This window comes from Monodon monoceros, unplaced genomic scaffold (genome assembly GCF_005190385.1).
Source record: "Monodon monoceros isolate NGI ecotype Baffin Bay Population unplaced genomic scaffold, NGI_Narwhal_1 Super_Scaffold_1, whole genome shotgun sequence".
In the NCBI taxonomy this organism is placed as follows: Eukaryota; Metazoa; Chordata; class Mammalia; order Artiodactyla; family Monodontidae; genus Monodon; species Monodon monoceros.
In genome coordinates this window covers 57,620,389-57,632,936 of record NW_021703765.1, presented here as the reverse complement: position 1 = coordinate 57,632,936, position 12,548 = coordinate 57,620,389, and the positions used below count along the sequence as shown (strand labels likewise).

General features: G+C 41.9%; 1 protein-coding gene across 3 annotated transcripts in view; it reads right to left on the bottom strand.

The window, feature by feature from the left end:
- Positions 1–12,548, bottom strand: part of RALBP1 (ralA binding protein 1) — a 44,322-nt gene that overhangs the window by 20,410 nt on the left and 11,364 nt on the right. For 2 of the 3 annotated variants that reach the window (XM_029220565.1, XM_029220575.1), the window contains exon 2: positions 1,227–1,521. In XM_029220565.1, the coding sequence (XP_029076398.1) occupies positions 1,227–1,470 (244 nt within the window). In that variant the 5' untranslated portion in view covers positions 1,471–1,521. Of the gene's footprint in view, positions 1–1,226; positions 1,522–12,120; positions 12,149–12,548 lie in introns of all 3 variants that reach the window. The other variant, XM_029220583.1, reaches the window with a different exon arrangement.

Genomic DNA, 12,548 nt, shown 5'->3' with positions numbered 1-12,548 from the left:
TTTTATTTTAACATCTAAAACTCTCCTTTTCTTTAGCCAACTACCTCACAAGCTATTTTATAACAAAAATTAAAGGTATTGCATACATTTCCCTCTAATTAAAGTACCGATACCACAAACCCCACACCAACCAGAATGGCAAAAGTCTTAAGGGCATAATACCATGACAGAAAGCAACTGGAGTTCTCAGACACCACTGGTGGGAGTGTCAACTGGTACAACCACTCTGGAAATTGTTTTGCAGGATCTACAGATACTGAAATGAGCATGGCCTGTGAGCAATTCCACTCCCAGGCACACACACAACAGAAATGCATAAACTTGGACAATGAGGTTCACAGAAGCACGATTCATAACACACACTGAAGACAACCCAAATGACCAATAACAGTAGAATGGAAAAATAAATTCTAGTATATTAGTGCAAAATCCAGCAACAGAAATGAACAAATTACTGCCATATGGAATAACACGGATGAATCTAACAAACATAACACTGGGCAAAAGAAACTACCCACAAAAGGAAATCTACTTCCATGTACAAAAGTCCAAAATCAGGCAGTGTCCAGATGTGCTGGGCATCCCCTATGAAGGGGCAACAGGCAATTTCTAGGATGCTGATAATGCTCTATTTCCAGAGCCTTGTACAATCAGTAATTAGCACAGTTGTATCCGTTTGTGATAATTCATCAAGTTGTACACAATTTGTGCATTCTATCCAAATGTTATGCTTCAAATACAAATTAACTTAAAAATACCGTGAAACTAAAATCACACTTACTTAAAATAACTCACCTGATTTGCTTTTAACATGCTAAAAAGCTATGTCTAAACGATTCATCCTTACAGAACAGCAATCATAAATGGAACACATGGTGGCATTTGCTTAAGAAAACGAATACATACTTTTTTCACCATGTACCCCAACTGGCCTACACAACCTCGCCAAGAGAGTAAGACTGTATAAGGACAAAATTTCAATATTTACTTTTCATACTTTTATTTAAAATTTAAGAAACCTCCACCAGAAAACTTCACCATTTCTGGAAATTCAGTATTTTTATTTGTGAGAATAACACCCTAAAATACAAAAACTGAGATGCAGAAAAATAAAGAAAATATAAAACAAGAGTCTTTGGATATATTTCTACAAGATAGCAGGTACACATAATTAGAGTAGAAATTTATCTAAACTTTAGCTACAGCACAGAGAAAATGGCACTTACTCCTTTTTTCCTTTTTCTTAAATTTTCCTTTTTTCTTCCCATGGTCCTTCTCATCATCAGACACTATATCGGGAGGCTCGTGGAGGCTGTCGTGGGGAGGCGAGGGCTCGCCCGTGCGGTACAATCCAGGAAACTTAGTGGGGCTGATCTCCTCAGAGCTGGGGGTGCGGGTGAGCCCACTGCCATGCTCCACCCTGCGGTGCTCACCCGGGCTGCTGGTGGGGGGCAGGAAGCACTCGGTCATGCTGCCTCCCTGACGACAGTGAGGAGGGCGTCTGTTACCTGCCCATCACCCCTGCAGAGGGAGAGAGCACATCACAGTCACCCAACGACCACCAAGACATAAGGGCGCCAGACACACACACAAAACAGCAACTAATCTTGCATTTACAAATCAAAAATATTTTTCTTCACAACCCCCCTTTAAAAATAGTTGTTCATTTTGCCATCTCAAGTTACATTCGCGCACCACACATTTCGGTTCTCAAAGAGTTGGTTGAAAGCACTGGATCTTCAAGTGTGAAAAAAATGAACCAAATGAAAGTGGGTTCTCAAAGTAGGACACAGAGTTTCCTCTAAAAAAGAACCCACCATTGTAATGGGCTTCATTTTGGATTGCTATCCAACATAAAATCCTAATTTTTTTTAAGTTATGGCCAAACAACCATGAATAATAAATTAAGAAGACTGTTAATATAACTACACATGAATAGTTCAGTGTCAAAATTTATAAAGCAATTAAAGTGATATATACAGATCATTAGCCATAGTTCTATACTGCACTGGACAATGCATATGTGGATAACAGCTATTTTATCTTGGACTGGAATTATGTTGAAAGAAACAATGGAACCCTCATTTGCTCAGTCCTAAAATACACACACACTAGTTTCGCTAGAATGGACACTACAAAGAAATGCGGATAAACAACAAGGTCCTACTGTACAGCACAGGAAACTGTATTCAACATCCTGCGATAAACCATAATGGAAAAGCATATGAAAAAGAACGTATATATATGTATAACTGAGTCACTTTGCTCTACAGCAGAAATTAACACAACATTGTAAATCAACTATACTTCAATAAAAAATAAATTTAAAAAAAGAATAAAAAAACCCAAAGGACAAATGTAAGAAAAGTTCAAGATCTGTTTGCATTTTTTTCTTCATTAGATGGTACACAGTACTGTGTTTAAAAGTTACTTGGATTAGTTCTTATTCCTCTTTAATGCCTTCATGATATTAATTTGAAAAACTATTAGAATCACTTGTTTCTCTTTGCACTCACTTCTAAGGTGATTTTGCAATTTTAAAAATCCACAAACACAAGTGATAAGACTATTTCTGACCATAAACAAAGTCAAAAGACAAACAAATGTGAAAAAAGATGTGTAAATTATGAGAGCTAATTTCTCTAAAAAGCAAAGAGTTCTCACAAATCAATGAAAATCTCAACAAATCAAGACACCTACACAAAGAATGTGAAGCAGTTTATAGAAAAATGACTAATATACACATGAAAATAATGTTCAAGTACAATTACAATTTTAAAAACAAAATAAGTTACCATTTTTCTAACATCAGACTGGCAAAGAACAAAAAAGGTGATTAATACCAAGTGTTGGTAAGGATGTGATCAAACATTTGGGAGAATATCCACTGATGGCTGAAGTGTAAACTAGCACAATCATTTTTGAAAGCCAATTTGGCAATATCAAAATTTTATTTTTTAATATATTTATTTATTTATTTATGGCTGTGCTGGGTCTTCGTTGCTGCGTGCGGGCTTTCTCTAGTTGTGGCGAGTGGGGGCTACTCTTTGTTGTGGTGTGTGGGTTTCTCATTGCGGTGGCTTCTCTTGTTGCAGAGCATGGGCTCTAGGTGCGTGGGCTCAGTCGTTGTGGCTCGTGGGCTCTAGAGTGTTGTGGCGCACGGGCTTAGTTGCTCCGCGGCATGTGGGATCTTCCCAGACCAGGGCTCGAACCCGTGTCCCCTGAATTGGCAAGCGGATTCTTAACCACTGTGCCACCAGGGAAGTCCCTATCAAAACTTTAAATGTGCTCTCTTTGATCCAAGAATTCCTCTTTTTAGGAACCTATCCTTCAGATATACTTTTACAAGAATTCAAAGATGTGTACATGAAAATACGCATTTTAGCACTGTGACAGCAAAAACAACATAATCTAAATGGCTATCAATGGAAGATCAGTTAAATTATGATTGATCCAAATAATGGAATATAAACTCACACAACATGCAACTTCTGAAATAGTTAACAACTGTTAACTCTTGGAAGTTGTAAAAGGAGGGGGGAGAGAAAGATTTCTTTGTTTTATCCTTTCTACATATTTTGAGCCTTACCATGCCCATCTATTACTTGTATTACTATTATTGGGGTTTTTTTTAAACGAACAGGCCACTTTTTTTTGTCTCATAAAAATTGTGTTTTTGACAATATTTAATAGTGTGGGGAAAGCAATTTTATTTATAGCACAATATCAATTTTTAAATAAACATATGCAAAAAACTGTAAGAACAAGGGAACTTTAAAAATAATTATCTGTGAATTTTAAGATTATAAGTGATATTTTTACTCTTCTGCATTTCATAAGTTTTATACCCAGTATACATTACTGCTTGTCTAATCAGGAAAAACATTAAACAGGAAAAATTCCATCAAAGGAGCTGTAAGCATCACTGTAATCTTTTAGGTTTTCTTCATAGGCCCTGACTTTGGCTATTTTTTTTTTTTTTTTGCTTTTTTTTTTTTGTGGTACGCGGGCCTCTCACTGTTGTGGCCTCTCCCGTTGCGGAGCACAGGCTCCGGACGCGCAGGCCCAGCGGCCATGGCTCACGGGCCCAGCCGCTCCGCGGCATGTGGGCTCTTCCCGGACCGGGGCACGAACCCGTGTCCCCTGCATCGGCAGGCGGACTCCCAACCACTGCGCCACCAGGGAAGCCCTATTATTTTTTAAAAGTACATTCTATTCTTCCCTTAATCGAAGGGATGGTTTTGACCAGCCCAGGTTTGAGAGTTTAAAGAGAGCCAAGATCCCACCAGCCTATCAGTTACACATCACAGGTGAGGAAACTGAGGTCCAAAGACCCGGGAAGCCAAGGCACAGGTGCGGGGAAGGAGCATAGCTCGACACAGACGGACCACTGACGGGCATCCTGTCCTCACGGACCCACGTCGTACGCCTCCCTGCATGCTGTCTTCCTCACGCCCTGGAACCCAGCCCTCCTTCCAGGATCTTTGTAGGGCCAATTCATACTCATCTTTTAACATTAAGCCTGCAGATGGGCACAAGGAATCTTTCTGGAGTGATGAAAACGGTCTAGATTTGACTGTGGTGATGGTTACAAACCGTAAATCGACATTTTAAGTGGGTGAATCTTATGGTATGTAAATTATACCTAAAAAAAAATGTTTTAAAAAAAGGATCAAGTACCAGCCACACTTTCTCCAGGAATCCCCCCTCATGCCCACCCCCACCCAGTCTAAGCCGTGCCCCCTTCCTGTGCCCGCAGAATGCGCGGAGCACACCTCCAGCGCTGCACAGGCCTTGCTGGGCTTTAATGACCTGTGAGCACAGGGCCCTCTTGCCCAATAATTCGCTGAGTCCTAGCATTTCACACAGCACAGGCTGCACAGGAAGTAGTCAGATGTTTGTTTACTTAACAATCTAATTAGTCTCTTCTATGTTCTCAACAGGCTGTGTCGGCTAATGACACAAAGATGAGAAGAAATGAACCAGCCCTTAGCCTCAACTTTTAATTACAGAAATAAAGAAAGGAAACTCACATTTTATTTGAGTTCCTGTGGCTTCAGGAACTTTCATACACATTAACTAACCTTATATGTCCTGTGAGAAAAGTGTTTTTCCATGCTTACAAACTGCAGAACTAAGGCTCAGAGAAGTGAAGTAACTTACCCTATGCCACACAATAAGAGATAAAACTGGGATCTGCTTGACTCGAAACACACATTCTTTCCAGTAACCTGCCCTCTACACACACACACACAAGAGGGCACACATGCCAGGAGGAGCAGGGCATTACAGACACAAGCAGAAATGTGGGGCTTGTTATGAGAACGGCAAGAAGACAAGTCGGACAGGAGCAGTTTCACGAAGAAGCAACAGAAAAGACACTGAAAGACAAGGTGGCTCTGAACTGAGAGCCAACTGGAGCCAAGCTGAGGGGCTCAGGCACCACGCATGGGTCATCACCAAGTCCAAGGCCAGGAAGTGACAACACTGGGGCTAAGAGGAATGAGGGCAGGACCGCGAACAACAGAATGCCAGGCAGGTTTGGACCATTCCCTGCTCTGTGCTGCTGCAGCAGCGGGTGACTTACAGTTCAGTCTCCACACTGAACCGACAAAGAAGAGAGTTTTGTTCATGACGCACTGAACAGATTATCTTGCAAAAACTACTCCAGAGAAATAGCTGTTGACCTGACTCAGCCACAGTTGGGAGGAACGGAAGGGGAGCGGCTATCTGCACACAGGAAGGAGTGAGGCCCGAATAGAGGGCGATTTCAGAGGAAAGAACACACTGGCACTGGGACAGTTCTGAGCACTGGAGAGCCACAGCAAGCCTGAACCTCGATGAATAAGAGGGCAGAAGAGGGAGGCTTCGAATGGTCCACGGTAAATTTCAGCATAAATAGCCAAAGGAAAGAAAATAAAACAAATTAAAAAATTAGGAATTCCTACTCCTGAGGCAAAAGGAGAAATGATGTAAATTTGTAAACACTTAAGAAAGAATACGTATCCCTATTCCTCCTGGTGAACACAGCTAAGAGAAGACAACAGACTGACAGGTAGAGCAAGAAGGCAGACAGGCTAGGGACCTCGGAATCCGAGGACCAGCACTGGTCCCTGAGTTTTCTTTTTGTCTCTACATCTCAGACTTACAGCAAAAGAAGCCAGACAGATGGGCGGGCTCAGATAAAAACAACAACAGAAGCCTGCCCTCTCCAGCTGAACGACCAGAAAGGGACAGCTCTGCCAGACAGAAAACTTTCAGATAATAGTGGTCTACTCCAGACAAACACCACAGAAAAGTAATCAGGACAGCATGGCACTGGAGCAAGGACAGACAGACAGGTTAGAAGAACAAAACAGAAAATTCACAGGGACTCACATGTACACAGTCAACTGTTTGTCAACAAAGGTTCCAAAGGAATTCGGGGGGAAAGGAAAGTCTTCAACAAGTGGCATGGATAACCATGTGGGGAAGAGAGGTGGTGAGCTCCTCCATCACATCACCCACAAAGTGTAATTCATGATAAATCACAGACACGAGACTTAACTGCTAAAAACTGTAAAACTTCTAAAATAAAACATATTTTTGAGACCTTGGGAGAAGAATATCCCAGACAGGACCAGAAAGCATTAACTATAAAATTAAAAATTGACAAAGTAGACTTTTTAACAGAAGCAAACACTTCTGCTCATCAAAAGACACTATGGGGCTTCCCTGGTGGCGCAGTGGTTGAGAGTCCGCCTGCCGATGCAGGGGACACAGGTTCGTGCCCCGGTCTGGGAGGATCCCGCATGCCGCGGAGCGGCTGGGCCCGTGAGCCATGGCCGCTGGGCCTGCGCGTCTGGAGCCTGTGCTCCACAACGGGAGAGGCCACAACATTGAGAGGCCCGCGTACCGCAAAAAAAAAAAAAACACTATGAAGAAAATGAATAGTCAAGGCAAAGACGTGGAGAACAATTTACTGTGTGTATGTGTGTGTCCGTCTGTGTATATGCGCCTCACAAAAGACTTACACCCAGAATATATAAAGAACTCCTACAATTCAACAATAAACAGACAATCCAAAACAAAAATGGGCAAAAGAGTTGAGCAAACAATTTACAAAGGAAAATATATGACTGGTCAATAAGCCCACAAAAAAGCTCCACATCACTAAACATCAAAGAAATGGAAATTAAAACCACAATGAGCTATCAACAGACACCATCTAGAAGGGCTAAGATTCAAACGGAACTACAATTCCTAACATTGGTGAGGATGTGGGGCACTGGAAAGTTAAATATATTGCTGGTGGGAATGTACCATTTAACCACTTTGGAAAAGCATCAATATTTGGCAGCATCTTTTACAGTTGAACCCTTACCATATGATCCAGCAATTCCACTCCTAAGCATTTACCCAAGAGAAACGGAAACATATGTTCATGCACAGACATGATCCAAGTAACTATTCATACCAGATAAAAACTAGAAACACCTGCATTTCCAGTAACACTGGATAAACAAACTGTAATATGTTCACACAATGGGATATTAGCGTTTTTTAAAACGAACAAACTACTCATACATAGAAGAGAACATATGAACTTCAAAAGACAGCACACCAGACACGCTAGATTACATAAGGTGTGACTATTTATAGGAAGTTCTGGAACGGGCAAACTCACCTCTGTCAAAAGAATCGAGGCGTGTGGTTGTGGGGATGTGGGGGAGAGGCAGGGACTGAGCACGAAGGAGCACGAGAGAACTTTCTGGTTTGATGGCTACGTTCTGTCTCTTGACAGGCACGTGGGCTACATGCACGTATACATCTGTTGAAACTTTTTCTATTGAAACACCACTCTTACATTAGCTTCAGGTGTACCATGGCTTAGACATTTACATCCGTTTGGAAATGAGGACCCTGGTAAGTCTCGAGACCACCTGTCCCCAAAGTCATTTCAATACTATTGACCATATTCCTTATGCTGCATGTTACATCTCTGGAGCTTTTTTTTTTTTTTTAATAACAGGGGGTTTGTACCTCTTAATCCCCTTCACCTATTTCAACCCTCCACCTCCCTCCCTTCTGGCAACCACCCATTTGTTCTCTGTATCTATGAGTCTATTTTCATTTTGTTTTGCTTGTCTTGCTTTTTGGATTCCACATACAAGTGAGATCATACGGTATCTGTCTTTCTCTGTCTGACTTATTTCACTTAGCATAATGCCCTCTAGATCCACCCAAGCCGTCACATATCACTGAAAATAAATTAATAACATCAATAAAATCCCTCAGATGGGGGGGAAAAAAAAGCTATGGAAGCTATATAGAGATGATCATGAGCCATTAAAAAATATGAACTCTCCTTCTCAAACGTTGCTACTCCCACCTTTACCTTCAGCATCCCACCTCCCCCCACACCCAAAATCACTACAACAGGAATGTCTACTTTCAGTCTTTCTCAACTGAAAGCCTGTGGCTGGTACCTGTGCGAAATCTCTCTCCAGAGAAAAATGAAGATATAAAAGGTTACTTCTGCAATATCTAACAAAAACTATTAAAAGTATACAGCAAAAACCATACATCTAGAATTTTACTTTAGAACCCCCCAAAGTTATAACGTTGAAATGAAATTTTTCACATAAAAAGAACAGTTATGACAGTTATAACTGAGGTAAAGCCAAAAAAAAAGTGTCATAAAACTAGACTCAAACTTAACAATTGCTTAAAAACATCCACTCCTCCAAAGAACTAGGATATCCATTGTTCTTAAAATAGTCTTTTCTGCTCATGTGCCACTATTAATCGGCACACATCACCATCATCATCCACCCATGCAAAGGGACCAAACAATATAAGTAGGAAAGACAGATTGCTAAATTAAAGTCTCCTGAAATGAGCTTTTGAGAATAACTCCAATGATTTATTAAACTTGATAATTCAACACAGAAAAAGGCCTCGTCCAGAAAACCCATAGCTTGCTTAACTAGTTCGCAAATCCAGTATTTATAAACTTTCTTTACTAAATACCAGGCTGTAAGTCACTGGAAGCAGCTTTTCCTCATTTTTACGGTTTTTAAAAATAATCTGTAAGTTAAGTCTCTAACCCAAATCTCTACAAGGGAATCCAAACACTGATTCATTAGTACCTCACATACTGAACACTAACCAGCATTAACCTACCATCTGGGAATGTCCAACTTTGTAAGCAGTATTTGCACGCCCAGTACGTTCTTATTCTTCAAATTTTCTCAGAATTAAAGGACAAGAGTGTCCAGATCACAAGGGACCACCCCACACCATACATGAAGAGACACACGCCAAAGCACATCATGAGGTTTTGGGGTACAGAGGACAGAAGGATGATCCTGAAAGACTCCTGCCGGGCAGGGAAGAGGGCAAGCAACTTACATACAAAGGATCACGATCAACTTGTCAACAAGAACACTGGAAACTTAAAGACAATAAAGGAATATCTTCAAACCTCTGACAAGACAGCTAGTTCCAAGGACCATTCAAGTGCACAGGTAGAATAAAGACGTTCCAGGCACACAGTGGCAAGGACTGTACTCCCCCCGTACACTTGTTCAAGAATCCTGATGCCCTGAAATGAGACCCTGATGGACAGCAAGGAACCCCATGAAAAGCAGGCCTGTGATCAGCTAGTGACACAGTCCCTGTGACCCAGGGGAAGAAGGGCTCCAAGGACAAAGGGAGTCACAGACATCTGACTGCGGAAAAGAAGAGTAAGACCTGGTAAAGAACCGCTGGAGCTTTTGGAATATATCTGTCATGAGAACAGAGTAAAAAGCAAATAAAAATAAGAGATAACCATTAACTCTAAGAAAAAGGAAAAGGTAGATGAGAAAATGAAATTGTAGTCTACTGCCTGGCTCAGGGTTACACAGTATTTGTGTGACCATCACCATGAAAACGATGGGTGCTGACAGAATCAAACACTGTGCAGGGTAGGATGATGCTGGGGGGCTGGGGGCAGGGGGCCCGGCGAAGGTCTGAGACACCCAAATCCTCATCTACCCTAACACCTAGGTTAACACAAGACATCCAAAACTGCTATCTTCAAAAACAGCAGCTTAAGGATATTATTTAGATAAAGGAAATAAACACCAAAAAAATTAGCTGAAAGGAAAAAACTAAGGCCGAGAGGGGTGCAGGAGCGAGGCGGGGAACAGTGCAAGTCTTTAAACTGGGCTGGGGGTCCCCAAGACCACCCGCAGGGTCGGCGATTCGCTAGATGGACTCACATAAGTCAGCACACAGTCATGCTCACAGCTGCGATTTATTACAGAGAAAGGACACAAAGCAAAAAAACAAAGGAAAAGGCACAAGGAATCAGGCACACGCTCCCGGGAGTCCCCGGGCAGTGGAGTCACAGGGACACGTGTGAAGCACCGTGTGCTGGGCAGCTCCTCACTCACAGCCCGAGGTCCCCGTGGAGCCCGGTCACACTGGTGTTCTCCGCCGGACAGGTACCGAAATCCCAGACTGCCAGAAAGACGGCAGGTGTTCCGCGTAAACCCGCCGCGTAAACCTCCGTGCGCGGAGGCACCCAGAGCACTGGTGTTTTACAAACCACTGAGGCCCAGTAAGCTGCTCTTCTCATTTAGAGAGAGTTTTATATGCTCTAGGGAACAGGTATATAAAGAGAAATCCCCATCAAGGGATTTTTCTTAAAACATGAATATTACTATCCAAGAAAAAAAATGTTAAGTTTATAAACTGAGGTGAGACAAATAATCCTTCAGACGAGGCAGATAAGGTTTAGAGGGTTTCCTATCATTCACAGTGAAATCCTCGCCATGCAAATATGTGCGAGGTTTATGGCGTGTGCCCCGTGATGCAGACCAGTATACACAGTTACAGGACTGAGTAATTTCTCATGCACACTCCCACAGACCAACTGTCAGCCCATTAGGCTGTTACATAATTAGTCCTTTCAAATCTTCCGGCATTTGCTTAGGTCTGTACTTCAGTAGAGATCTTACTCTTGGGTTACTGTTTCTTTTCTGTACTCTCCTTATAGATCATCAAACTTAATCTTTATTTTAGTTTCTCCCCTACCCCCAGGGGCTTATCCAAACAAATAAACTTTCAATTAGCATCTCACATGCCACTCACAGAAATTCACTGAATGACATAGTGATTTAATGTTTTCCACTCAACATTCTCAGTGTCACTGTTTAAAACAATATGCCTGAGATAAGATATGTGTGTAAAATCAGTTTAAAAGATGTGAAATTCAGAAGTTCATCATAATGAATACGAACGTATGAATGTCTTTTTAAGGCTGACAGTAACTTTTACATGAAAAATTCACAAGTTATTTTAGGACACCGATATAATGCAAAATGTAAAAATCAACGTCCAGATGAAACAGAAATCTACAGGGCACAGATTATGTCCATTATTTAAGTGAACGTTCAAACTCTGAGGATCAGAATGCCAGGTGCTGGAAAATGAGCAGCCAAAACATACAGGATCTAGCAGCCAGAAATAATCTCACCTTCTGCCTGGGATGAAAGGCTGCAGAGGACACAATCCAGTTCTACATACAGCTGTCCAAATCAAGGAGTATGTATGTGTATTAAGTATGGGGAGAAAAGTCCACATTGCCTTTACACAAAATCAAAGGTGCTATCATCAGCAGTCGCTCTAATTCAGAGGACAAAAAAGAAGTTTTCTTATGAAAAAAACAGTAAATATCATTTGGTATTATCAGTAAAACAGCACATTTTTAAAGGAATGACATATCCTTTGGCTGGGGGGGGAGGGTGGTGTCTTTCCTGCCACATTTCATAATCACAAAATCTATTCTCAAGTAAATAGTAAATTAGAAGTTAACTTGGGGCCGGGGGAGACCAACAAACGTTATTTAATAATTCTTAAAATGCACACCATTGGCTACAACAGAAACTGGGTAAAAGTATCTAGTCCATGGTTCCCAGACAGTGCGCGGAGGCACCCAGAGCGCTGTAAGCAAACTCATCCCGGCCATGGGGAGCTTGCATTTGAAGGAAACAGAGCGGTATGCAACATCTGCCAGACACTGTACAAACTACCAGCTAAAAGAAGTGCAGTTTCAACATTAGACTGTGCACATTCCTTTCAACAGCATACCTCTGTGAAGCTGGGTTTTCTGGGGTAGCTATGATTTAAAGAAAAAAAAAATGGGGGACTTCCCTGGTGGCGCAGTGGTTAAGAATCCATGGGTTCGAGCCCTGGTCTGGGAAGATCCCCACATGCCGCAAAGCAACTAAGCCCGTGCACCACAACTACTGAGCCTGCACTCTAAAGCCCAAGAGCCACAACTACTGAGCCCGTGTGCCACAATTACTGAAGCCCACGCGCCTAGAGCCTGTGCTCTGCAACGAGAAGCCACCACAATGAGAAGCCCACGCACCACAACGAAGAGTAGCCCCCGCTTCCCACAACTAGAGAAAGCCCACACGCAGCAACGAAGACCCAATGCGGCCAAAAGTAAATTAATTAATTAATTAATTTTTTTTAAAAATCAACATGGAACAAGAAATAAGGGTGGTGCTGTC